The sequence below is a fragment of the Monodon monoceros genome, unplaced genomic scaffold, assembly GCF_005190385.1.
Source record: "Monodon monoceros isolate NGI ecotype Baffin Bay Population unplaced genomic scaffold, NGI_Narwhal_1 Super_Scaffold_18, whole genome shotgun sequence".
Taxonomy (NCBI): Eukaryota; Metazoa; Chordata; class Mammalia; order Artiodactyla; family Monodontidae; genus Monodon; species Monodon monoceros.
This window is the reverse complement of record NW_021703774.1, coordinates 45,636,157-45,655,475: the sequence shown is the minus strand read 5'-3', so window position 1 is coordinate 45,655,475 and position 19,319 is coordinate 45,636,157. Positions and strand designations below refer to the sequence as shown.

Here is a 19,319-nt window from a genome sequence, read left to right as displayed (position 1 = left end):
TCCCTCCTGTCTTCCTTCCTTTCTTCCTTTCTTTCTCTCCTTCCTTCCTTCCTTCTTTCCTTCCTTCCTTCCTCCCTCCCTCCCTCCCTCCTTTCTTTCTTCCTTCCTTCCTTCCTTCCTTCCTTCCTTCCTTCCTTCCTTCCTTCCTTCCTTTCTTTCTTTCTTTCTTTCTTTCTTTCTTTCTTTCTTTCTTTCTTTTCTTTCTTTCTTCTTTCTCTTTCTTTTGCCTGGTTGGTTCCAATGTATTGACAGGACCAGTGAGGTTGCTTTGTGGTAATAATAAAGCAAGCTTTGTCATAGCATCTAGATTCCAGGTAATCTGGGTTTATGCCTTGTAGAGATTTGGTTAAACTTTCAGTCTTCTTCACTAAAAACAAAAGATAAACATTCCTAAGTCTTAGGATTTTCTTCACAGAAAGTCCCTCTCTACCCATTCTGTCCAATCCCCAGCTATTACCATTGGCAGCTTAGAGTTTAAGGCTCTGGCCTGAAACTTTGGGCTTCAAAGATTCCACCTGCCTCTGATTCACTTTGGGGTTCACTTTTGCAATGATGGGGACCCAGGGCAGGCTGACTGTTGGTGGTTAGTTCAGTGCCTCCTTTAAGATGCTTTCTCCTGGACAAGAAAGAGTAATAGCCACAACTTTCCACACTCTCACCCCCTGGGCAGTATTAACACTCTTTATGTAATTGTTCTTAAAAGCCTCAGCCACTTTCGTCTTCCGTTGGAAGCTAATTTTCAACTTTACGGCAATGTTTACTTGTCTGCATTTCAGAGTTTGACCTGCAGGTTGAAGACAGAAAAGCAGAAGCTGAAGAGGCCATGAAGAGACTCTCCTACATCAGCCAGAAGGTTGCAGATGCCAGCGACAAGACCAAGCAAGCGGAAACAGCCCTGGGCGATGCTGCTGCCGACGCCCAGAGGGCAAAGAACGCAGCCGGGGAAGCCCTGGAGACCACCGGCAACATAGAACAGGTAAAGGGACATCGAGGTGCAGGTTGGTGAGAGCAGCGCCAAACGCAAGGGTCACGTTCAGTGAGCAAAGAGCGCTGGGCTCATGTTGACCGTCGGGTTCTGTTATGGTCCACGGCGGCCCTAGAGCCACTTGGCTGACCCTCTTGCTGATTGGTTCACAGGGCTGTCATTGGCTGAGTACTGCTGCCCCATGCGCACCATTTTCAGCTCCCTTTTTGGACAACACCATGAGAAGAGCCAGCCAAGACTGTTGTTTATATAGACTATTGCATTAGTTTCCCGGAGCTGCTCTCACAAAGTACCACGGACTGGGTGGCTTAAAACAACAGGAATTTCTTCTCTCACAGTTCTGGAGGCTAGAAGTCTGAGAACAAGGTGTCAGCAGAGCCACACTCTCTCCAAGACTCTGGGTGGAAACTTCCCTTGCCTCTTCCTAGCTTCCCGTGGTGGCTGTCAATCCTTTGTGTTCCTTGGTTTGCAGCGACTTCCCTACAGTCCCTGCCTCTGTCATCACATGGAGCTCTTCTTCCTGGGTGTCTCCAATTCTTCTTATAAGGACACTAGTCGTGTGGGCTTAGGGGCCCACTCTACTCCAATATGACTTTATCTTAACTAATTACATATGCAACAGCCCTATTTCTGAATTAGGTCACATTCTGAGGTACTGGGGTTTAGAATTTCAACATATCCTTTAGGGGGACACAATTCAACTTGTAGCAACTATACCAGTGTTTTGAGTCAAGATTATGAAATTCTGGAGTTCTGGATCCCTTGACCCTATGTTCTATGACTAAGCTCCACTTACTCATTTTTCTCTTTCCTTCCATTCTGTGCCAGCACAGTGCTTGGTGCTGGGGATACGGACATGGGAAAGACCCAGTCCTTCTCTTCAGAGAGCATTCAGTGTAATGGGCAAGGGCAGGCTAGTTGCACTTCCAACCCATATGTTAAGTGCTACAGTAGAAAGAGTGCTTCTCAGCTGGACGAGAGCTTCGTCGTTCTTATTTAAGTATGACTTCTAGAAAGCTTAAGCAACTCTAGAAAGCCCAGAGGGAACTCTTGATATCTAGACTGTGTGGCCTCACCCTTGGACCACTTGGTAACTTCCAAAAAAAATCTCAAATCTTAGGTCCCTTGAGGGTAGAGACCAATTTCCTGTGCTTCTCTTTACGTGGCTTCTAGTACAGAGGTGTCTGTGTAACTTGATGCCTAATAGTAGCTTATTGGTAAAGATATTGTTAAGATTCGTTCATCCTAATAAAAACAAAACTCAAAGCTATAGCCCATTCATTCTCTGCCCCCAAAGTCTGCTGTCTTGGGGAGTAAAACCATTCAAAAGATGGCAGCAGCAAAGAAACATGACAGAGAGTGAGATGAGTTTCTCACCCTCTGGGTTTTCCCGACTGGTTCCTGTTTCACTCACCATTTGGTGAGCTTAACCTGAGAGGGAAGCAGTGTCTCAAAGCTGATCGTCCTAGCCCCTGGAGACATACCCCCGAATTAATTTGTTTGAGGCAGAGCTTGGGGAAGGGTGTGTCCCCAAGTCTGACTCTCTCATTGTTCATCTCACTCCATCAGGGCTTGGCTGCAGCTGTATTTTTTCTGCAGTTGTCTTTGGGATGTTTTTGTGCCTTACCCCTCTCTCTCCTTCCGTCCCTGGCTCCTTTTCTTCTCCCAGGAGATGGGGAGTCTGAACTTGGAGGCCAACGTGACAGCAGATGGAGCCTTGGCCATGGAGAAGGGACTGGCCACTCTCAAGAGTGAGATGAGGGAAGTGGAAGGAGAGCTGGCAAGGAAGGAGCGGGAGTTTGGCACGTCTACGGATGCAGTGCAGACGGTAAGTTCCCGTGACTTTCCAGCAGAGAGCACTTTAACCTTGCCAGCGTGGGAACATCCTTGCAAAATGGGCTTGTGTTTATGTTTTCCTCAGGTAATCACAGAAGCCCAAAGAGTTGATAACAGAGCCAGGAATGCTGGAGTTACGATCCAAGACACACTTAACATGTTGGACGGCATCCTACACCTAATAGGTATGTGGAGTATCCACAACCTTCCAGTCCATGTTCCAGGGCTTCTCCCGCTGAGTGGGAGTCTCAACTTTCCTTAAGGGTATCAGGAAATTTGCTTTGTTTCCAGGCCCAGATACTTCAGGGCCTGGAAACTTCTTTACATTTGTGGGACTCTATTTTACCATCTCTAAAATGGGTAACTGAGAACCTACCTATTGCCCTTGGAGGTGAAAGTCTGTAGTTCAAAGAACTGGGTGTATGTAGGGAAGGTATATTGAGGCTCAGAGAGGTTAATAATGTCCTGCAGATCACACAGTAAATTGTGGAGGCAGGATTCGAGCTTCACAGTGAAAAAGAATACTGGACAGTTTGACAGTCCTGCTAAGGCTTCTGACCTTGATCCTGAGAACTTAGTAGACAGTGTCAAGCAGAGGGATGACATTGTTGCTGTATATTTTGGAAAGATCACTGGGGCAGCTGAGTGCAGGAGAGTATGAAGGTGGGTTAGACAAGAGGCAGGATGAGATGGTTCAGGAGACAGTTGAAATAACTGAGGGGAAGTCATAGAGCTCTGAGGAAGTAGGAGTGGGGGGGGGGGAAGATTCTCCCAGTCTGTGAGGTCAAGAATCACCTGCCAATTCTGCTGTTTGTCCCTTCCAACCACAGTTACACCTTGCTGTAAAGGGTTGTGGAAACTTGAGCTGCCAGGTAGATGACCCGAAAGAAACGTCAAGGTTGTAGGTCCATGAGATACTGCAAAATTTTAGGATAAAATAGATTTGAGGGCACCGTGTGGCAGCAGCTCAGGTTTCCTCACAGAATCCCATCCAAAAGAAAACACATAAATTAAAATTATGGGCTTGGGTAGAACTGATATCAAACACTGTTTCATCGAGCCTGGACTGCAGCATATATGGAACTAGGGATTCAGTCAGAGATTCCAGCAACCTTCAGGAGAACCTCTTTAAAACCAGATTTTTCTGTGGAGTGTTATCATCACCCTGAGAGACCAATATTGTCTGTGTTGTTATCCTGACAGGTTTGCTTTGTGATCCAATGAGCCCCAAAGAGTAAAAGACCCTCTAAGGGTAAAAAATAAATAAACAAATAAACCCTCCCCAGTGGAGAGTTTAGTGATTTTGCTTAGTGTTCTGAAAAAGGCAATGAAACTAACAGGGCCTTTAAAGAGAAAGTGAGAGCATGGGGAGAGAGGCTGGATGGGAACTGTCAAACATTTACTGTGTGACAGGCACTATGCCAGGTTTTTCGTGGTGGAAGATCATTTAAGTCTTTTAAAGGTCCTATAAAGTAAGTTTTATTATTATTATTATTTTTAAAATTTATTTATTTTACTTTATTTATTTTTGGCTGCATTGGGTCTTTGTTGCCACACGTGGGCTTTCTCTAGTTGTGGCGAGCAGGGGCTACTCTTCATGGTGGTGCGCGGGCTTCTCGTTGCGGTGGCTTCTCTTGTTGCAGAGCACGGGCTGTAGGTGCACGGGCTTCAGTAGTTGTGGCTCGCGGGCTCTAGAGCGCAGGCTCAGTAGTTGTGGTGCACAGGCTCAGTAGTTGTGGCTCGTGGGCTCTAGAGCACAGGCTCAGTAGTTGTGGTGCATAGGCTTAGTTGCTCCGTGGCATGTGGGATCTTCCTGAACCAGGGATTGAACCTGTGTCCCCTGCATTGGCAGGCAGATTCTTAACCACTGCACCACTAGGGAAGCCTCAAGTTTTATTATTTTTATTATTTTATTTCACAAAGGAGTAAACAGAAGCTCAGGGAGTTTAATACTGTCCCACTGATCACATAGGAAGTTTTGGAGGCAGGATTCTAACCGAGGTTTCTGTCTCTAGTGTTCCTGCTGCTTTTGAGAAGCTCATGCTGCCTCCCCATGGACATTTTATCCCCAAGCTTGCTTCACTTTCCCTGCGTGTTGTAGAACCCTAAATTCTGGAATTCTCCCCTGTCCGCAGGTGAAGGACTGATCCACTGGATCAACATTTTTGTTGTAGTGCTGTTTCTACTCTGTTTGCTCTCCTGAGTCCCGGAGCAATAACAGTTTAATCTCTCTAGTTGTGATAAACTTCTGCAGTCAAATGCTATCACTGCACCTGACCTTGAGTTTGAATTGACTAAGGACCACTCAGACCTTTTCAAACCAAATGGGTCTGGCCAGGTGCCCTTCATGCTGACATTAGTATCAGATTGTTTATGGGTGAAACATACCTGAACAAACGTGACCACATTTCATGTTGGAAATAAACTAATATCTAGACAGATTCCCACTGTTTCGGGCCAGAATGACGTCTTACGTCATTTCATAACAGCTGGAATTCATCCCTCAAATAGCAAAGCACACCTTGGCCTCTCTAAACCCTGAGGCCCAGCCAGTTTCTAAAGGTCTTCTAATAGAAAACAGCAAGAGATTTCCTAAGGGTGGTTCAGAAAGCAGAATTTGGAGTTGATTCTGATGTTAGGGATGAGCTGTGCTGGGCAGACACCTTGAGCAGTATAAGGTCCCTATGACCTTCAGCATTCATCTTTTCAGAGCAGGAGCTGTTACCTCTAACATGAAAACAGAAATCCAAGCTTCATCTTGCTGAACTAAAGAGTCCAGAGGCTTAAACTGGGCTGTTCAAAACCCAATAATGAGGCTCGTGCTCTCAGAATTTCTTCTAGATTATTTATAATTTAAAATAAGCCTTTCAAATGCACAGCATACTATTTGCTCTGGGCCGGTGAAAATGGAAATTAGCTAAAGTTACAGAAGGGCCTGCATATGTTCAAGGAGATCTAACCACAGCTTTTTCCTCTGTTAACTCCTTTCTTGTTTCCTAAAATAGACCAGCCTGGCAGTATGGATGAAGAGGGGCTGATCTTATTGGAGCAGAAGCTTTTCCAAGCCAAGGCCCAGATCAACAGTCAGCTGCGGCCGTTGATGTCAAAGCTGGAAGAGAGGGCAAGCTGTCAGAGGGGCCACCTCCGTTCACTGGAGACGAGCATAGATGGGATTCTGGCTGATGTGAAGAACCTGGAGAACATTAGGGACAACCTGCCCCCAGGCTGCTACAACACCCAGGCTCTTGAGCAGCACTGAAGCTGCCTTTGTGATTTCTCAACTGAGGTTCTTGGGATAGAGACCTCAGGCGCAGGAGCCGTCTCATGTGGGTGGGGTGGGATGGGGACATTTGAACCTGTTGAATGGGTGCGCTCAGGTCAACTGAACCTGGTCCCGTCCTTGAGACCTTGGCCAGATAAATGTCTTCTTGTATCAGTGTGATGCTCTTTGCTTCCTGATTCAGGGTAATGAGGCAAATGGCACTGGGTATGAGACTCATCGAGGGCCTGGACCCCAAAGTGTAGACTGGATGGAAGGACAAACCACACAGGCAGATGTTTGTCTCAGAGTAGTCATAAACTGAGTCCTGGAGTATGGACAAGTGCTGCTGGGTCGTAGACAGCTTATCCTTTGAGTAATGTGATCAAAGGGAAAATTTTTTGACTTTGCCCACACCTAAAATTCTTCCTAACGTCAGAACAGAGAGTGAATTCCAGTCATGCTGTGGTCAGTAAAATACTGTTGCCTCATGGTGTCCAACGTGTTCTTGTTGATCAGAGCTCTTCCCACTTATCACCCAGTCCATACACACATACTCCACTTTCAAACTGGAAGAAGTGAGCAGTGACGGAGTGAGGAGCTGTAAGGCTGGCCCCTTTGGAGCATTGGTACCCTGCCACCTTTGACTTCTTCTGGGCCTGGAAGTGACCTCCTTTTCCCTGATGATGGCAGGCAACTTAGAGACTACGTTTTTATTAAAGCATTTCCTACCAGCCAAGCAAACACTGGGAAAGTATTTACTTTGGGGTTTCAAAGTGATGTAAAAATGTAGCTTGGGCACTGAAAGAGGTGCAGTTATCCAAGATTTATTAGTCCTAATTCAATGCCATTTTTCAAACACTAAAAATTATATGCTTCTATGTGTTTTGTTCTCTCTTCTGATACCAGACGATGTTCCTACTTATACTCGAGCTGGGTAGAGTCCATCCTTCCATCCATCCATCCTTACAACATATATTTATTGTACCTGTTGTGTGCCAGGGGCTGGGGTACAGTGGTGTCATAGTCTCTGTCATAGAGTTGATTGCATAGTGAGGAAAACAAACCTTGAAAAAAATTTAAACTTACAAATCCTGTTCATCACAAGTGGTGTTTATTGCAATAACCCCATGGTTTGCAACCTCTTTTTCTCAACAGAACATGTGTTGCAAGACATCCCATGGGGGCACTTGGATTTCGGTAAATAGCTGAAATGGCTCTGGGTTGTGCACACTTCTTTGCATTTCAGCTGTCACTCTGCTCCTTTCCTCCACTGACTGCAACACATTGTTGAGTCATAGCACCAGTGGGAATTTCTGGAAAAACCAGAAGCACTTCCAACCTCGGCTCAGAAGGCTTTGGTGCTGCCTCACCTCTGTATTTCCTTGGCTTTTCATGGACATGTTTTTAAATAAAGAACAATTCTTAGATGCCCGTGGCCAGTTTCTAATTTGTTAAACTCTAAGCTTAAGGTGTAGGTACCAAAACAATGACAACAAAGAATGCTTCAGAAAGAGCAATGAGCCCTAGAATTAACATCTCTAATTCCTTTTTCTGAGCATCTTGTTTTGCCCTTTCTAACCATGCACACACTTTATGAGATTTAACTGGTGCTGTCTTCTAAGTGTAAAGGAGGATTTATTTCTGGAACAACCTGAGCAGGGCGAGGGTGATAATCAATATTTTTGTCTTTTTTTGCATCAGCTCTAAAATAAAGGTAAAATCAATAGTTTGTGGTACATTACCCTGCATTTTAATAAACTAAAATTTAATAAATTAAGATCCTGAATTGGCCATCTACCCAAGTGGCTGAGGAAAGGATTCTGCTTCTGCCTACACTGACCCGCCCCCCCCAAATTCTGACCGATCTGATCACTATGCTTTACCTTCTCTGAAAGTGCATTTTTAATCCTGTCTTGGAATACGCAGTCACATATGTTACAAACTCGCTTACATTAACTACTATCTCACACGGACCTAAAAATATGCGTAACTCCCTCACGACAGACTTTCTTCTTGCCCTCATGGCGTACTGGATGTGGAGAAAGTTGGCACAGTAGCCCTCCACATAGTCATTTCCAGAGGCCCTACCACCATGTGACTTCTCAGGTTGCCCTCTGCACCGTCTCCATTCCAGGGGGTGGAGGGGAAAAAAGACATGAAAGACGGAGACACATGGAAGGTCTTTGTGGGCCAGGCCTGGGAGGGGCTGCACATCACTTTCTCTCACATTCTGTGGTCCAGAACCCAGTATTATTATGACCACATCTTACTGGCAAGGGGTCTAGGAAATACAGTCCCTTGGCAGGAAGCCACTTCTCTGACAATTCTATACTGTGAAAGGGGAGCGTACATCATGAGTCACTGGCTACTGTTGCTGCCAAGTGTAGGATTAGGTAGTAGCGACTTTAGAGAACTTGGTGGGGGATCCCATTAGTTAATAACCAAGATGCATGTAATCATAAAAGTGGGTTAGACTGTTAAGGAAGTCATAAAAACGTCTTCCCTGACAAAGAGGAAATGATCCCCAAGTAGGGATGGGGAGTGGAAAAGTGACTCATGTGACTCTCTTAGTATAATAATGATTCCCTCATTTCTGAGGATGTGGCAGACTGTCCCTAAGAAGAAAGAAGGGGTGTGTGACTTAGAAATAGCCTACCCAGGACTTAGACTCTGTTACCAGTCCTGAGCTGAACCTGCCAAGTTAAGGGTACTTTTCCTTCCTATTTCTATCAGTGTGTATCATTTGTAGTGGCAACTCTCTTGTGCTTCTCCTCTGAGAGTTGCCTGATTAACTGTGCCACTGGTAAGCTATCACACATATCGTCATCTACTTTGGCTCATGGGGATCTCTGTTTGGAGAGATGGGTAGAAATGAAACTGCCCATAGACTGTAACATCTTAGCAGATGTATTTCTTTCATTTTTTCTTAACACCTTTATTGGAGTATAATTTCTTTACAATGGTGTGTTAGTTTCTGCTGTATATAACAAAGTGAACCAGCTATGTGCATACGTATATCCCATAACCCCTCCCTCTTGCATCTCCCTGCCACCCTCCTTATCCCTCACCTCTACGTGGTCGCAAAGCACAGAGCTGATCTCCCTGTGCTAGGCAGCTGTTTCCCACTAGCTATCTATTTTACGTTTGGTAGTGTATATATGTCAGTGTTACTCTCTCACTTCACCCAGCTTACCCATCCCCCTCCCCATGTCCTCAAGTCCATTCTCTGTCTATGTCTTTATTCCTGTCCTGCCCCTAGGTTCATCAGAACCCTTTTTATTTTTTTAGATTCCATACATATGTGTTAGCATACGGTATTTGTTTTTCTCTTTCTGACTTACTTCACTCTGTATGACAGTCTCTAGGTCCATCCACCTTGCTACAAATAACTCAATTTCGTTTCTTTTTATGGCTAAGTAATACTCCATTGTATATATGTGCCACATCTTCTTTATCCATTCATCTGTCGATGGACACTTAGGTTGCTTCCACGTCCTGGCTATTGTAAATAGTGCTGCAATGAACATTGTGGTACGTGTCCCTTTTTGAATTATGGTTTTCTCAGCGTATATGCCCAGTAGTGGGATTGCTGGGTCATATGGTAGTTCTATTTGTAGTTTTTTAAGGAACTTCCATACTGTTCTCCATAGTGGTTGTATCAATTTACATTCCTACCAACAGTGCAAGGGGGTTCCCTTTTCTCCACACCCTCTCCAGCATTCATTTTGTTTGTTGATTTTTTGATGATGGCTATTCTGACTGATGTGAGGTGATGCCTCATTGTAGTTTTGATTTGCATTTCTCTAATGATTAGTGATGTTGAGCATTCTTTCATGTGTTTGTTGGCAATCTGTATATCTTCTTTGGAGAAATGTCTATTTAGGTCTTCTGCTCATTTTTGGATTGGGTTGTTTGTTTTTTTGATATTGAGCTGAACAAGCTGCTTGTATAATTTGGAGATTAATCCTTTGTCAGTTGCTTCATTTGCAAATATTTTCTCCCATTCTGAGTGGTGTCTTTTCATCTTGTTTATGGTTTCCTTTGCTGTGCAAAAGGTTTTAACTTTCATTAGGTCGCATTTGTTAGTTTTTGTTTTACTTCCATTTCTCTAGGAGGTGGGTCAAAAAGGATCTTGCTGTGATTTATGTCAAAGAGTGCTCTTCCTACGTTTTCCTCTAAGAGTTTTATAGTGTCTGGCCTTATATTTAGGCCTTTAATCCATTTTGAGTTTGTTTTTGTGTATGGTGTTAGGAAGTGTTCTAATTTCATTCTTTTACATGTAGCTCTCCAGTTTTCCCAGCACCAATTATTGAAGAGACTGTCTTTTCTCCATTGTATACTCTTGCCATCTTTATCAAAGATAAGGTGACAGTATGTGTATGGGTTTATCTCTGGGCCTTCTATCCTGTTCCTATATTTCTGCTTTTGTGCCAGTACCATACTGTCTTGATTACTGTAGCTTTGTAGTATAGTCTGAAGCCTGATTCCTCCAGCTCCACTTTTCTTAAGATTGCTTTGGCTATTCTGGGTCTTTTGCGTTTCCATACAAATTGTGCAATTTTTTGTTCTAGTTCTGTGAAAAATGCCATTGGTGGTTTGATAGGGATTGCATTGAATCTGTAGATTGCTTTGGGTAGTATAGTCATTTTCACACTGTTGATTCTTCCAATCCAAGAACATGGTATTTCTCTCCATCTGTTTGTATCATCTTTAATTTCTTTAGCAGATGTATTTCTGATCTGATCCCAGGATGTGATTCCTTTTTTTCAGTACTCTTAGGAGGCTGGACAAAAGGGTGAGATGATACTCAGTAATGTCCAATGTTTGGACCAAGTCTCAAGGACCAGGAATATGCTTCTCTTTCTTTTTTTAATGTTTTATATGGTCATGGGAATGTTGTGGATTCTTGCTGTGGTTCAATTTTCCCACCTGGAAAGCAGAGATTAGATTTTTTTTTCTCTCTCTCTGCTTTCCTTATACTATGGGCTACATGGAACTTTCTAGGAAATTCCAAGATCTGAAGCTTACTTATGGGTCATAAGGGAAAAAATGTGCTATGTACATGTATGTTAATTCATAGGTAGTGTATATATTTTATAAGTTTGTATAAGTAAGCAAAATAAACCAGTGTTTATACCCAGTTTTAAACAAGAGCACATCATTACGTAGTCTCAGGAGAGAAGGAAAAAAGTGTTCAGCTTTGCGAGTAAAATAGCAAACATAAATACAAGCCATCAATTTATAAGGCATATCAAGCACCATCGTGATATGCCAACAAACCCACATGGATACACACAAAGCTAACTAATCTCAGTCTTAAACAGAAAAAGATACTAAGAACCAAAATAATTTTTAAAAACCTCACACAACTCATCTGACAAACAAGTAGCTAAGCCTTAAATGAGGTGGCAGAATGGGGAATTGTTATTTGACCTACTGAATCATGAGTGATATTAGCTAAGGACTATCACTATTTACACCTAAACCCATGCATAATGTACGCCACGACTAAAAATTAAATACAAACTAACAGCCACAGCAGGATTGAACAATTAACTTATTCGGTTTTTGCTTGTTTACTTTACCAAACAAAACCAATTGTGAGTTTAACAATTTCTGTCTTACTTGAGATCTTTTATGTCAAGAAGCAAGTTATCCAAGTTTTTAATTTTCACAAATACATTTTTAAGTCACAAAGCACTAATTTCATTAAGAATCCAAAGCTAACCAAGACCAGACTATGCAGATTAGGTAGAACCTAAGATTTGATTTTTTAAAAAAACTGAGAAAACTTAGGCACAATTGACAAATTTGCTAATTATTCTTCCCTGCTTATGGGTGTGGTTGTATATACTTTCATATTACACGTGCTGCATCAGCCAAACCAGCCAGAGAATCTCCTGCTCTAAGAGCGTGCTTAACAACTGTTGGCTTCTGTCAAGTAAGACTGTGAAGAAAAAGTGGTTAATTCTGCAAATCACAGAGAAGATTCTAGGCCAAGACACGAGACTAGTAGCATCATCTTATTTATTAACGTAATTGAAACATTTTGCCGATAAAACTTTTGTCTGTGACTATTCTAGCAACAAAATTTTACTCAAAATATTTCACTGTGAGATGGTGTTGCAACTTGAATGTAGTTTTTATTAATGTGTTGATTTCCAAAGCAAATCTTATTCTCAAAATGGCAGATTCAGGGACCAAAAAGTGATTCAAAAAAGCTTCCCCCTCCCCATGCCAATCCTTGAGACTGCTTGGATCAAGCTGAGGTCTGGGCGCCAGACCTAGACTGAAGGCGGAGGGAAAGAGTGTAACTCATTCCTAACTGACTGTTACAGGCTAATAGGACATTCCAAACATACACAACAAAGAAACCACGTGAAGAATCGCGTTTACTGGGCAGCTATAGGAAGGCGCAGACCAAATGAAGTGGACAGAGCACACTCATCATCTTTACCACGATGCTATTCCTAAGGTGTCCAAATTGGATGAACTACAAAATCGATCCCTGTTTCCATCCTTCCCATCTCACCTGCCTGCTTTCCTGCCGTAGCCTTGGGAGAGATCCTGAGCTTTTCATATTCTACTGATTTACTTTTGCATTACTCTTTTGATGAATAAAATATAACATGCTTCTCTCTCTTCGTCCTCTAGAGAGAGAGAGAGAGAGAGAGAGTCTGTTTGGGGGAATAGATTTGGGCTATTAAAATACAAGTCATTTCTCCCTGTAATTCTCTGCCTTTTGCTGCAGTTTGGTTACGGAGTCTTGCTTTCAATTTAATTACAACATCATGTTCTTTTATTCTTTCTGAGAAGCTGAAGCATGAGACTAGGGAACGTTGGGGGAAGGTTGGCCAAGCCGGGACAGGAAGAACAGCGTCTCTAGAAGCTCTAGTTCTGGGTTTCAGGCACTTCAGTAAGAGACTTTCCTCCCCTGTTCCCATGTACATTCAAGGAAAGTGAAAGCAAGATGGCCCCAGAGGCTGCCTGGGGTTAGGGAAGGGGGGTGGCAAATGAGGTACCAGCTAGCAGCACAGACCCCTGCCCCCAAAGGGCCATTCCTTGAGAAGAGAGTCATTGACACAAAGGGTTTCCCTCCTGCCTGTTCTTACATATCAGCCACTTTCATAGAAGTGGGAGGGACATTTTTATTGGTAGGCAGGAAATGAGGCTCCAGACTCCTCTTGACACAATCTTTCTAGCCCGTGCCCTTCTCACGATCTCTGAGCCTTTGGGTTGGCCTTTTTGGGAAGGAGCAGGACCCGAGTGGAAGTTGGGGTCTCGAGGTCATCCTGTTGGCACCTGGGGCACTACTTCAAACTCTGAATCATCTCTCTGGTGTTGGCCTTGTCTGGGTCACAGTCATCGTGTCCTGCCTGGACTGAGAGAGGAGCTCTGACCTCCCCCTAGCAAGTGAAGAATGGGGCAGGGCAGGAAATGGACAATTCCATCCAAAAGGGGAGTCACTTTTCCTGGTATTAAAGAAAAGCTATTTTAACATGATCCTTATGATTCATCAAGATAGAATCTGCCCCATTTCATTCCTAGAAATCTACTTCTATGCTCCCATTCTTTTCTTCAGCTCATCTCACTCTCCCTACAAGCATGCCTTCTGCCTCCCCCCCCCCCCCCTCCCCCACTGAATGCCGAGAGCCAGCCCTGTTTCCTCTCATGGGTCGTGGACTAAATGGGGCTTGACCACAGAGCCCAGCAAAGGAAAAGTGGGCCAAAGAGACAAAAGACAGCTGGTCTTTCTCAGATCTGCTCACGTGGATCTTCAGAATAAACTCTATCCATAAACTCCATATCCTTGAAAATGCGTGTTCCCCCAGGGAATCCAGCTCCCTGATTTCCTTTGTTTCGTTTCCTGGCTTGCAGCTGTCTTGCCTAGACAAAGATACTTCTGTCACTCTCTCTCCAGCACGAATGCAATCTTGAGCACTTTCTGGGTCTTTGTCTTCCACAAAGCAATCCTTTCTTGGATTCAGATTTCCTCCAAGCCGTTGCCATCTCCAGCTATCGGTTTCTAAGGGAAACCTAGCTACAGCCTTCCTCACCATCACACCCTCCCCCAGGACTAGCAAACACAAGGCCATATACAGGGAGCACCTGAGACAAACATAACTTAAGAGAAAGACGCCAGGTAAAGACTGAAAACTACATCTTACCTGGTCAGTATCATGGGGAACCAGAGGATCAGGGACCATGTGGTGTGATGACCTAAGGGGTCAGGGAGACGTTAGCCTTTTGCCAGACTCTACACTTGCTGTGTGACCTTGGACCAGCCATTTAATCCAGTGGATCTCTGCTCCCTCATCCTTTAAAGGAAAGGTTGGATCAACAAATCTCTAAAGATCTTTCCAGTTTATGATTCCATGATCCTTAGCCAAACACTGAGACCCAAGAATAGGATCTCACTTCTGTCCTTTGGAGGTTATTTCCATAATGCAAGAGGAACAGCACCTCCCCCACCCCACCTTGCTATTCTTCTGTTGAATTTAGTTTCTTTCCCTGGAGGCTATTGAAGGATGTTACAGATGTGAAATGTGTGGTGAAGAACATTGTTTCTGGTGTCAGATCCTACCTGGCCCCTTCTGGGCCAGGGTTGGTACTAGATTTTGAAAAAATCATCCTACCGTTCAGGGACCATTCCTCAAAGAACCAAAAACCCAAGAGCCAGAGACTAGATGAGGGACACAGAGTATAAGACGGTAATTTCCTTTTGGTTCTTTAAGCAGGTCGTGAACGAGGCCTAAACAACTAGAACAGAGTCTGTCAAAACTATTTCCAGGGCAGCAGAGGAAGGTGGGAAATTAGGGAGAAAAGGGCTGAAACACTTTAGCGGCTCTTGACACTCCCCCGAGATCTCTGTTCTGTGAGCCCACGCTCACCAGGAGGCGATGACTGTGGCTGCTGGGCTCAGCACAAGATGTAATCCTAACCCAGGAACAAGGCTGAGGCTCTGCTTCTCAAAAAGGAACTAACCTCAGGCGCCGCCTGTGTTACCAAGCTAGAGTGGGTGAGAATCACCGGTTCCCATCAGGGAAACTGACTGCTTTCTCCTAGGTCATCCTGGACTTACATTATGACAGAAGCATTTCCCAGCCAAACAGGCAATAAGTAATTCCAGTTAGCAAAGATCTCTATGGTTGAGTGAATTCCTAGCATATTTTATTTCAGAAATGACTGCATTATTAGGATTTGGCCTTGCGTACTAATTCTTCTCAAATGCAAGAATGCGGCTAAGTATGGCCTCCAAGGGCTTTGATGGTGATCTGAAGGTCCCTTGGTAATGCCTGGGCTGGCAGAGAACAACCCACATTCTGTCACAAGTTACAGCCCAAATAAGTAACTGCACAGATGCCACCAAGAAAGGAGAAGGGACTGGCTCTGTGTGATCACAGGCCCATCAGGAACGTGGTCTTCTGAAACTAGGGAAATGGGCTGAAATCCTTCTGAGAAACCCTACTATTCCCAGACTTGCATCCCAGGTTTCAGAACATGAATGTCTCAATCTCGACCCCAGACTGCGGTGTGTGTGGGCAGCAGAGGGGAGAAAGCGGGTAGGTGGGTGAGGGTGTTGGGAAAGTGGAGGTGGCTCGGCCTCGTTCACCGGGTGTAGCCCACACGCACCTTCTGAGAGCTGAGGCTGGCTGCAGTATCCTATCAAAATGGAAGGAATACCACAGGAATGCAACAAGACTACAAACATAAAGAACCACGGACACTGATTGGATCCAAGTTCTCTGAGGAGTGAACAAAAACGACACAAAACATAAAAAAAACGAAAGAAAAGAAAGAAAGAAAGAAAAATAGCCCTTTGTGGTAAAGGGCATGCTGGGAAGGCGAGGCCCGGAGCCACCTCCCCAGAGCATGCTGGGAGACGGACACCCGCGCATCTCCGAGGACCGCACTTCCCCTATCCCTACCCCCTCACCCACCCCCAACCCGGAGACTAGAGGAAAGTTTGTCCGAAGATGACTGCGGAGTGGGGTATGCCGTGGTTCTCTGCAGGTCCTCCACACTGTGGGGGGGTTGAGTCAGCAAGTGGGGACAACAGTCAAGATGAGATGGAGGAACAGAGAGGCAGGAGAGAAATGGGACGGACAGAGGCTGCAGGGGCCAGTGTGTTGGTGGAGGACGAGGGACGACTGGAGCAGAGGGCCCTGGGGCTGCTAGCCCGAGGTGTTGATGTACAGCTGGCTCTTAAGAATGTAGTCGATGACCGGCTGGGACAGGTAATCCACGACATGGCCGTCCCCATGCTGCAGGGCCAACCTGGATGAGAAGAGACAGTGATCAGATGACATCCTTTCCTGAAGCAAGGCCAGAGGACAGGCCAGCCCATTCCCTTTCGGGGAAAGGGTTTACCCAACACCCCATTACCAGTCTTTGCTTAGGCTAAATACACGGCATCCCTATCAGGAAAAGCCCTCCTGCCCCCATAATTCCTTCCCCATCCTAACTCTGCCACTTCCTAACTGAGGAACCTTGGGCAAGTTGTTTAAGCCCATCTATTCTTCCATTTTCTCGTTTATAAAATGGGGGTAGTATCTGGGCCGATCTCAGTTATTAAAATGATTAAATGAGTCATTACACAAAGCACTTAGAAAAGCCCAAGCACACAGGAGGCATTTCAATGCAAGTGTTAGCTATTCTTATTTCATTTCTTTGTGTTTCTCTACACCATGGTCTCATGAAAATGAACCTTATGATTGACCCCTTCTTTTCCTTCCTATGGAAGCCCTGATAGAGAAGAAGTTGCCCTTCTCTGAGGCCCTTCTCACAAGCCCTGGGGGGTGGGTGGACTACCAAATACAGAAGGGGTCTGGTTTCCGCACGGTTTTGCTCCAGACTTGGTCTGGCTGCTCCCCATTTTCTATGCGCATGATGGTCTTGGGAATGTCAGGCCCCAAGGAGCTATTTGTAAGAACTCATATACTCCTCCGCATATCTAGATTCTAAAAGGCATCTGTGCTCTGCGTTGTGAGATCTCCCCAGAGGCTGGCTCAGTGCCTTTTCAATGCATAGTGTCCTGACCTTCCAGCAAGCTAGGTTCCCAAGTGCCTCCCTGCACAGTTTACAGGGAGCCTTCTTGAAAAAGTGGTCTATAACCGTGGTTTCCAAATGCCAATCCCAGCTTCACGAGAATCACCCAGGAAGCAGATAGCCAGGCCCAACACCCAGAAATTCTGATTCGGTGGGACTCAATGGGACACGGGAATCTGTGCTGTGTGAGTTCTCACGGTAATTCTGTTGTGCAGCCGTGGCTGGAACCACAGCCTTCCCCTTTCCCCTCACTGGTTGTTGTCACTGGGTTTCTGCTCTCACCTCATAGTTGATGCTACTATTTCAAGTGTCTACATAATCACCTTCCAGGGAAGAAGTCCAGCGGACCTTTTAAAATCCTGGGCTCATTTGATTTCTCTGAAACATGCGACACAGATGACAACTGACAGGGCTCTCCATCTTTGTGCCATCTGCTGCCTTTGTTCCAGGGCCACCAATGCTGGTGGTTTCTGACTGCTCCTTCGTCTCTTTTATTTTTTTTATTACTTTTTAAAAATTGGAGTAGAGTTGATTTACAATGTTGTGTTAGCTTCAGGTGTAGAGTGAAGTGATTCAGTCATACATATATCTATCTATCTATTCTTTTTCAGGTTCTTTTCCTTTGTAGGCTATTACAAAATATTTAGTATAGTTCCCTGTGCTATACAGTAGATCCTTGTTGGTTATCTATTTTATACATAGTAGTGTGTATATCTTAATCCCAAACTTCTAATTTACTCCTCAGCCTTTTTTTTTTTTTTTTTTTTTTTGCGGTACGCGGGCCTCTCCTGCTGCGGAGCACAGGCTCAGCGGCCATGGCTCACGGGCCCTGCCCCTCCGCGGCATGTGGGATCCTCCCGGACCAGGGCACGAACCCGTGTCCCCTGCATGGGCAAGCGGCCTCTCAACCACTGTGCCACCAGGGAAGCCCCCTCAGCCTTCTTTTAAATGTTAATGTGTTTTAAGTATTCCCCATAGCCTTCTTCTCTTCTTGCTGACTCTCCCTGTGAGCGTAGCCACAGCCCTGAACTTTAATTTACACTTAGGTACTCATGGCTTTCAGTTTTATTACACTTCCAGACCTCTATATTCCACACATCTTATTATTCTACTGGACATTCCCACTTGGGGGTTGTGGTGAAGACTGTTAACTGGCCCTAGTATCCATTCTTTCTTCTGCTTAGTGCTACAACCTCCCAAGATTTAGTTGGACACAGAGCTGCCAAGTTACAAAGTCTACTCCCAGCCTCCCTGGAGGCTAGGCATGGCCACATGACTGAAGCTGAGCCAGGGGGATGAAGGGGAAGGGATATGTGCAACTTCGGGTCACCTTCCTAAGGACAAGGCCCCTTGCCCTTTCCCACTGGCTGAGAACAGTCACTGTAGCAGCTGTGGACCCTGAGAGGGAAGCTTCACATTGAAAAGAACAGAGATTCAGTTTCTTCTGACTTCAGTTAGAGGGATATAAACATTTCTCTTATTTAAAACTCTAACTATTGGGGATCTTTTTGTTATGGCAGCTTAACCTAAACACTTACAAATTCCATGCGTACCTCAAACTAGAGTCCAAACTAAAAACCTCCTTTTCCCCCTTCAAACCAGCTAAAACTAATAAATGGCCTGTCGCCCTTTTAAAAGTCAATGACTGGGGACAAATAAATGAGTTCTAAAAAGAAGGCTGCATACTGGGGCAGCAGGTGTCAGCCAACCTAACGGTCAGCCTGGACTGAGGAGAGTTGTATGGGAACTTGTAAGCCAGTCTGACCAAGGTCTCTCTGGTCGTTTGTCAAACGTACCTGCTCTTGGTTGAGCTGACGACAGACATGGGATGGTTGATGTCATCCTTTACCACCATGATGTTGTTCTGGGGACAAAGCAGAGACAGTAGGTAGCCAGTCTCTCACACTAAACTCCTTTTGTATCCTCACTTCTCCAGCCCGCAGGCTTCTCAGAGAAGGGCCACATCACATTACTACACCAGCAGGGAGAATGGGGGACTCACTTTGTATTTGCGGAGTATTGAGGAGTGATTCATGATTCGGTCTGTGTCGGCTGCGTCCCGGGGGACCACCACGATCCCAAAGTCCCCGACAATCACCTCCATCTGAAGAAACGGTGAGGGGGGAGGGAGAGAGGGAGGGAGAGAGAGAGAGAGAGAGAGAGAGAGAGAGAGAGAGAGAGAGAGAG

General features: G+C 45.0%; 2 protein-coding genes across 6 annotated transcripts in view; one reads left to right on the top strand and one right to left on the bottom strand.

Moving 5' to 3' along the window:
- LAMC2 (laminin subunit gamma 2) overlaps positions 1–7,470 on the top strand; it is a 62,022-nt gene extending 54,552 nt beyond the window's left edge. Inside the window, exons 20-23 of the mRNA XM_029227036.1 lie at positions 777–976; positions 2,655–2,813; positions 2,907–3,006; positions 5,827–7,470. Coding sequence (XP_029082869.1) covers positions 777–976; positions 2,655–2,813; positions 2,907–3,006; positions 5,827–6,080 — 713 coding nt within the window. The 3' untranslated portion in view covers positions 6,081–7,470. The remainder of the gene's footprint in view (positions 1–776; positions 977–2,654; positions 2,814–2,906; positions 3,007–5,826) is intronic.
- Positions 7,471–13,728: 6,258 nt separating this feature from the next.
- Positions 13,729–19,319, bottom strand: part of NMNAT2 (nicotinamide nucleotide adenylyltransferase 2) — a 200,787-nt gene continuing 195,196 nt past the window's right edge. For 4 of the 5 annotated variants that reach the window (XM_029227327.1, XM_029227331.1, XM_029227329.1 and 1 more), the window contains 3 exons: positions 19,135–19,236; positions 18,929–18,996; positions 13,729–16,361 (listed from right to left, as the gene is read on the bottom strand). In XM_029227327.1, coding sequence (XP_029083160.1) covers positions 16,259–16,361; positions 18,929–18,996; positions 19,135–19,236 — 273 coding nt within the window. In that variant the 3' untranslated portion in view covers positions 13,729–16,258. The remainder of the gene's footprint in view (positions 16,362–18,928; positions 18,997–19,134; positions 19,237–19,319) is intronic. The other variant, XM_029227330.1, reaches the window with a different exon arrangement.